At 38.7% G+C, this 7,267-nt stretch overlaps 1 protein-coding gene across 1 annotated transcript; it reads left to right on the top strand.

Annotated features, from left to right (window-relative positions):
- Positions 1-1,721: 1,721 nt before the first annotated feature.
- Positions 1,722-2,663, top strand: OR10Z1 (olfactory receptor family 10 subfamily Z member 1). The gene has a single exon (XM_019958336.2). It carries the CDS (start codon positions 1,722-1,724, stop codon positions 2,661-2,663), a length of 942 nt encoding a protein of 313 aa, XP_019813895.2.
- Positions 2,664-7,267: the final 4,604 nt, after the last annotated feature.

Raw genomic sequence — 7,267 nt, 5'->3', positions numbered from 1 at the left:
AATGATGTACTCTGCATTTAAGTTAAATAAGCAGGGTGACAATATACAGCTTTGATGTACTCCTTTCCCTATTTGGAACCAGACTGTTGTTCCATGTCCAGTTCTAACTGTTGCTTCCTGACCTGCATATAGGTTTCTCAAGAGGCAGATCAGGTGGTCTGGTATTCCCATCTCTTTCAGAATTTTTATGTGACCTCAAAATTGAAAGAACATCAGAAATGGTCATCTAATACTTTTAAGACAACAGTAATGGAAAGAGAATACCTGTTTTCTTTCTATACTTATTATAGTGTGAATTTAAAAGCATCAATTTTAAGGTCTGTGATATGGGGCTGGTCACTTAAATTCAATCATGGTCACTTTATTCTTCTATTAAATGCAACTGTTACTGTTTCTTTCTAACTCCTTCTAAGTTTTAAAATAGATTTAACCTATATCATGTTTAACATGTTATATCATGTTTAACACAAAATAGATGTATAAATTATTGTTTGATTGCAATCCTAGTATCCCTTTGTTCACATTTCCTTTTTCTTCTTTTCCCAAAAGAATATTTCTAGTTAATGACAAGCACAAATTGCTTGCTGAAACAGCACCCACTGGTACTGTAGAATCTTCAGAGAAAGAAGCTGTTTTCATGGAAACAGATTCACTCCTGGGAACAAGGGTTTGGAAGGTTCCCTGGTATCACTTGGGAACATCACCCTGGCTCAGAATAAGAGTTTCTAAGCTGGATCTCAAGTCCTTTCTCCTACAAACAGGTCTACTGGGGGTCAGGTTAGTATATGGCTGCTTAAAGGCAGGAGTTGCCCTCACTGTCTGCCACTTCAGGTGAGTAGGGAATCCTCCCTTGTTTAATCTCTTAGAGACAGTGGAGCCTGACAGCTGATCATTGGGCTGAAAGATGTGCAACTTGCCCTGATTTTTCCTTCAATGCTTTGCATAGACTCACATGAACAAGGGCCTGCAGGAAGGGTGTTATAAGAGATTATTGTTGAGCAAAACTGTTTCTAATTTTGTATCATGTGACTGAGTGTCCCACAGTAACTGAGAGGAGTCATCATTGTTTGGGGGAAATAATGTTTGATTAGAACACAAGGCACTTTTTCTCTAGTCTTGGCTTATTATGACTTCAAGGAAGTCACTCCATCCTCTTGCCTCTGTTACTTAGTCTCCAAAATAATGTCCATCAAGCTACCAAACTTCAAGTTCCAACAGGCAACATGATGTGTCCACATGTGTATTATGTGGTATTGTGTGTATAATGTTGGTATCAATATATGTGTGGTGTGCATATCTACATATATATGTGGTGCCTGAATATATGTTAATTTAAAATGTGTGTTCATTTCCAATGTGTGTGCATGTTTGATATTAATGGTAAATGTGCAGTGTATAGTTTTGAACATGTAAAATGTGCACAATTATGTGTGAGTGCTTTGCATGTGATATGCATGTATATAAATGCATGAGTATATATAGTCACATATGTGTGTGTATATTGTGTATCTTTGTATTCACATATGCACATCTATGTATGTGAGAATGGATTCATAATCTGTGTGTCTAATAAAGTATGTTTCTGAAATTTATTGCTGTCTAAATCCTTTTAGTTACAACAGGTACAAAAAAACCAGAATCCACCTCCTCTTGGCTTTAGAAGAAACTAGACATCTACTGGCAAAGTGGAAAGAATCAAGTCTATCAGGATGTCACTCAGAATGGAGCAGACCAATGCAACCTTCTGGAGCGGCTTCATCTTCCTAGCCTTCTCTAGCTTTGGGGAACTGCAACTCTTGCTCTTTGCATTGTTCCTCTCCCTGTATCTTATCACCTTGACCAGCAATGTCTTCATTGTTGTAGTCATCAGGCTGGACAGCTGTCTGCACACCCCCATGTACCTCTTCCTTTCCTTCTTAGCTTTCTCTGAGACCTGCTATACTTTGGGCATCATCCCTAGAATGCTTTCTGGCCTTGTCAGAGGTGGGCAGGGCATCTCCTTTGTGGGCTGTGCTGTCCAAATGTTCTTCTCTGCTTCATGGGCCTGTAGCAACTGCTTCCTTCTGGCTGCCATGGGCTTTGACAGATATGTGGCCATCTGTGCCCCACTACACTATGCCAGCCGCATGAATCTTACTCTCTGTGCCCAGCTTGTTGGCACCTCATTTCTGAGTGGGTACCTCTTTGGTCTGGGAATGACACTGGTCATTTTCCACCTCCCATTCTGCAGCTCCCATGAGATCCAGCACTTTTTTTGTGACACACCGCCAGTGCTGAGCCTGGCCTGTGGAGATACAGCCCTGAGTGAGCTGGGAATCCTGATCCTCAGCCTGCTGGTTCTCCTGGTATCCTTCTCCCTCATCTCTGTCTCCTACACCTACATCCTGGCAACGATCCTGAGGATCTCCTCCACCAAGGGGCAGAAGAAGGCCTTCTCCACCTGTGCCTCACACCTCACAGTGGTCACTATTCACTATGGCTGTGCCTCCTTCATGTACTTGAGACCCAAAGACAGTTACTCTCTTGAGTGGGATCAGCTTATTGCTGTCACCTATACTGTGGTAACTCCTCTCCTCAATCCCATCATTTATAGCCTAAGAAATAGGGCTGTGCAGACAGCCCTGAGAAATGCTTTCCAAGGGGGATTACTAGGTAAAGGATGAAGGCTACCTGATGGGACAGTCTCCTTTATGTAGGCTGGACAAACACCAGAAATCGAGGCCAGTGGGCCAGATGTTCAGAGTCTTAGGCCAAACCTACTTATCCCAATTTCCTGAGAGAGCCCCATCCTGTCTCTTACAGGTTCCCCAGGGCTGCTGAGGAAATGCCGAGGCAGGGCTTCCTGCTCTGGTTACTGTGCTTAACTCACACTGAGCTGAGAGTCTGAAATTTTCATTTCCAGCCTCCCATGTGTCAGCAGTAGTTCCTGAAACTCAGTTCATTAAGAATTTTCTAACTGAGCTAAACAAGATAAAGGGAGTTTCAAGCACCCAAGTTCAAAGCAGCTGGGGTCCTTCCAGGGATACTATAGAGATTTCTAAAATCATTATATAATTAGACTACCCCACCAATAATGTTCTTGCAAGATCTGAAACTCAGTAATCATCAGGTTAGCAAATCAGTTTGAATGCTTTGCTAAATGAAAAGGTCAGTTTGTTTTGTTTTGTTTTTGTTTTTATTATTATTATTTTTTTTGTCTCCCACTAGATGTCTTTAATCTTTTTATGTAGGGTTTTTTTTTTTCACCTTTGGCTCATTATTTCTTTGCCCCCTTCTTTTTTAACTAGCTCTGCTAGTTGGATGGATTCTATTTACTTTCTATTTTCCTTGATAATTGCTATTCCTCTCTAAATGACCTCCTAATCTTGGATGTATGAACCTCTTCACTTGGGTCACTACGTAGCATGGATACTATCCTTTAGAATCTGTTCTGGAATTCTCTATCCTGTTTGTTTTATTCTTCACCCTCAATATGCATGGTATGAGACATTTCTAAGGATAAGTAAGTGAAAGTAACTCAGTCATGTCTGACTCTTTGCAACCCCATGGATTGTAGCCTGCCAGGCTCCTCTGTCCATGGAATTCTTCAGTCAAGAATACAGTAAGTATTTCTTTCTGGCTTACTTCACTCTGTATAATAGGCTCCAGTTTCATCCACCTCATTAGAACTGACTCAAATATATTCTTTTTAATGGCTGAGTAATACTCCATTGTGTATATCTACCACAGCTTTCTTATCCATTCGTCTGCTGATGGACATCTAGGTTGCTTCCATGTCTTGGCTATTATAAACAGTGTAATGAACATTGGGGTACACTTGTCTTTTTCAATTCTGGTATCCTTGGTGTGTATGCCCAGCAGTGGGATTGCTGGGTCGTATGGCAGTTCTATTTCCAGTTTCTTCAGGAATCTCCACACTGTTCTCCATAGTGGCTGTACTAGTTTGCATTCCCACCAACAGTGTATGAGGGTTCCCTTTTCTCCACACCCTCTCCAGCATTTATTGCTTGTAGACTTTTGGATCGCAGCCATTCTGACTGGCATGAAATGGTACCTCATAGTGGTTTTGATTTGCATTTCTCTGATAATGAGTGATATTGAACATCTTTTCATGTGTTTGTTAGCCATCTGTATGTCTTCTTTGGAGAAATGTCTATTTAGTTCTTTGGCCCATTTTTTGATTGGGTTGTTTATTTTTCTGGATTGAGCTACAGGAGTTGCTTGTATATTTTTGAGGTTAGTTGTTTGTCAGTTGCTTCATTTGCTATTAATTTCTCCCATTCTGAAGGCTGTCTTTTCATCTTGCTTAGAGTTTCCTTTGTTGTGCAAAAGCTTTTAATATTAATTAGGTCCCAATTGTTTATTTTTGCTTTTATTTCCAATATTCTTGGAGGTGGGTCATAGAGGATCCTGCTGTGATTTACGTCGGAGAGTGTTTTGCCTATGTTCTCCTCTAGGAGTTTTATAGTTTCTGGTCTTATATTTAGATCTTTAATCCATTTTGAGTTTATTTTTGTGTATGGTGTTAGAAAGTGTTCTAGTTTCATTCTTTTACAAGTGGTTGACCAGTTTTCCCAGCACCACTTGTTAAAGAGATTGTCTTTAATCCATTGTATATTCTTGCCTCCTTTGTCAAAAATAAGGTGTCCATAGGTGCATAGATTTATCTCTGGTCTTTCTATTTGTTGCATTGATCTATATTTCTGTCTTTGTGCCAGTACCATACTGTCTTGATGACTGTGGCTTTGTAGTAGAGCCTGAAGTCAGGCAGGTTGATTCCTCCAGTTCCATTCTTCCTTCTCAAGATTGCTTTGGCTATTCGAGGTTTTTTGTATTTCCATACAAACTGTGAAATTATTTGTTCTGGCTCTGTGAAAAATACCGTTGGTAGCTTGATAGGGATTGCATTGTATCTATAGATTGCTTTGGGTAGTATACTCATTTTCACTATATTGATTCTTCTGATCCATGAATATGGTATATTTCTCCATCTATTAGTGTCCTCTTTGATTTCTTTCACCAGTGTTTTATAATTTTCTATATATAGGTCTTTAGTTTCTTTAGGTAGATATATTCCTAAGTATTTTATTCTCTTCATTGCAATGGTGAATGGGCTTGTTTCCTTAATTTCTCTTTCTATTTTCTCATTATTAGTGTATAGGAATGCAACAGATTTCTGTGTGTTGATTTTATATCCTGCAGCTTTACTATATTCATTGATTGACTCTAGTAATTTTCTGGTGTACGCTTTAGGGTTTTCTATGTAGAGGATCATGTCATCTGCAAACAGTGAGAGTTTTACTTCTTCTTTTCCAATTTGGATTCCTTTTATTTCTTTTTCTGCTCTGATTGCTGTGGCCAAAACTTCCAAAACTATGTTGAATAGTAGTGGTGAAAGTGGGCACCCTTGTCTAGTTCCTGACTTTAGGGGAAATGCTTTCAATTTTTCACCATTAAAGATAATGTTTGCTGTGGGTTTGTTATATATAGCTTTTATTATGTTGAGGTCTGTTCATTCTATTCCTGCTTTCTGGAGAGTGTTTATCATAAATGGATGTTGAATTTTATCAAAGGCTTTCTCTGCATCTATTGAGATAATCATATGGCTTTTATTTTTCAGTTTGTTAATGTGGTGTTTACATTGTTTGATTTGCAGATATTGAAGAATCCTTGCATCCCTGGGATAAAGCCCACTTGGTCATGGTGTATGATCTTTTTAATGTGTTGTTGGATTCTGATTGCTAGAATTTTGTTAAGTATTTTTGCATCTATGTTCATCAGTGATATTGGCCTGTAGTTTTCTTTTTTGTGTGGCATCTTTGTCAGGTTTTGGTATTAGGGTGATGGTGGCCTCATAGAATGAGTTTGGAAGTTTACCTTCCTCTGCAATATTCTGGAGGAGTTTGAGCAGGATAGGTGTTAGCTCTTCTCTAAATTTTTGGTAGAATTCAGCTGTGCAGCTGTCTGGTCCTGACATTTTGTTTGTTGGAAGATTTCTGATTACAGTTTCAATTTCTGTACTTGTGATGGGTTTGTTAAGATTTTCTATTCCTTCCTGGTTCAGTTTTGGAAAGTTATACTTTTCTAAGAATTTGTCCATTTCTTCCAAGTTGTCCATTTTATTGGCATATAGTTGCTGATAGTAGTCTCTTATGATGCTTTGTATTTCTGTGTTGTCTGTTGTGATCTCTCCAATTTCATTTCTAATTTTATTGATTTGATTTTTCCTCCTTTGTTTCTTGATGAGTCTGGCTAATGGTTTGTCAATTTTATTTATCCTCTCAAAGAACCAGCTTTTGGCTTTTTGATTTTTGCTATGGTCTCTCTCTCTATCTCTCTCTCTCTCTCTCTCTCTCTCTTTTTTTTTTTTTTGCATTTATTTCTGCCCTAATTTTTAAGATTGGACTCTGTGGGAGAGGGCAAGGATGGGATGATTTGGGACAATGGCATTGAAACATGTATAATATCATATGTGAAATGAATCGCCAGTCCAGGTTCGATGCATGATACCGGATGCTCGGGGATGGTTCACTGGAATGACCCAGAGAAATGGTATGGGGAGAGAGGTGGGAGGGGGGTTCAGGATGGGGAACACATGTATACCCGTGGCAGATTCATGTTGATGTATGGCAAAACCAATACAATATTGTAAAGTAATTATCCTCCAATTAAAATAAATAAATTTATATTTTTTAAAAAAATACAAAAAAAAAAAAAAAAAAGAATACAGTGAGTAGCTGTTCCTTTCTTCAGGGGATCTACCCAATCGAGGGATTAAACCCAGGTCTCCTGCATTGCAGGATGATTCTGTAAAGGTGGAATGAATTCACACAGTTGTCAGGTAGGAGTTCGAATGCAGGCTTTGCCACTTACAGTGGGACCCTGGGTAAGTTACTTAATCTTTCTCAGCTTCAAAATCCTCACCTGTCAAGTGGTTGTATTAATAACTTCATACTTTTGCATTGCTGACTAAACAGGGTCATGAATATAAATTATTTAGTGCACTACCTGAGTCATATTAATAATCATCTTCCAACAAATGTTAGCTTCTATAATTATGTGCTAAGCATATTGGTACTCACTTTTAATTTAGGAGGAGGTTATTCTCAATGGAAGAACAGAGGAGGCTTCATGTCTAAGGTAGTACTTGAACTTATTCCCAAAGAGTGAGTAAATTTTGAATTCAGTAAGTGGAAATAAAGTACATATATTCTAAGAAGACAGAACAGAATAACTAAAGTCTTAGTGGCAAGGCAATATACGCCTG

Source organism: Bos indicus, chromosome 3 (genome assembly GCF_029378745.1).
Source record: "Bos indicus isolate NIAB-ARS_2022 breed Sahiwal x Tharparkar chromosome 3, NIAB-ARS_B.indTharparkar_mat_pri_1.0, whole genome shotgun sequence".
Taxonomy (NCBI): Eukaryota; Metazoa; Chordata; class Mammalia; order Artiodactyla; family Bovidae; genus Bos; species Bos indicus.
This window is presented reverse-complemented; position numbering and strand designations above follow the sequence as displayed.

Excerpts from the sequence above, each read along its gene's own strand:
- OR10Z1 (XM_019958336.2), top strand. The coding sequence starts at position 1,722 with ATGGAGCAGACCAATGCAACCTTCTGGAGCGGCTTCATCTTCCTAGCC.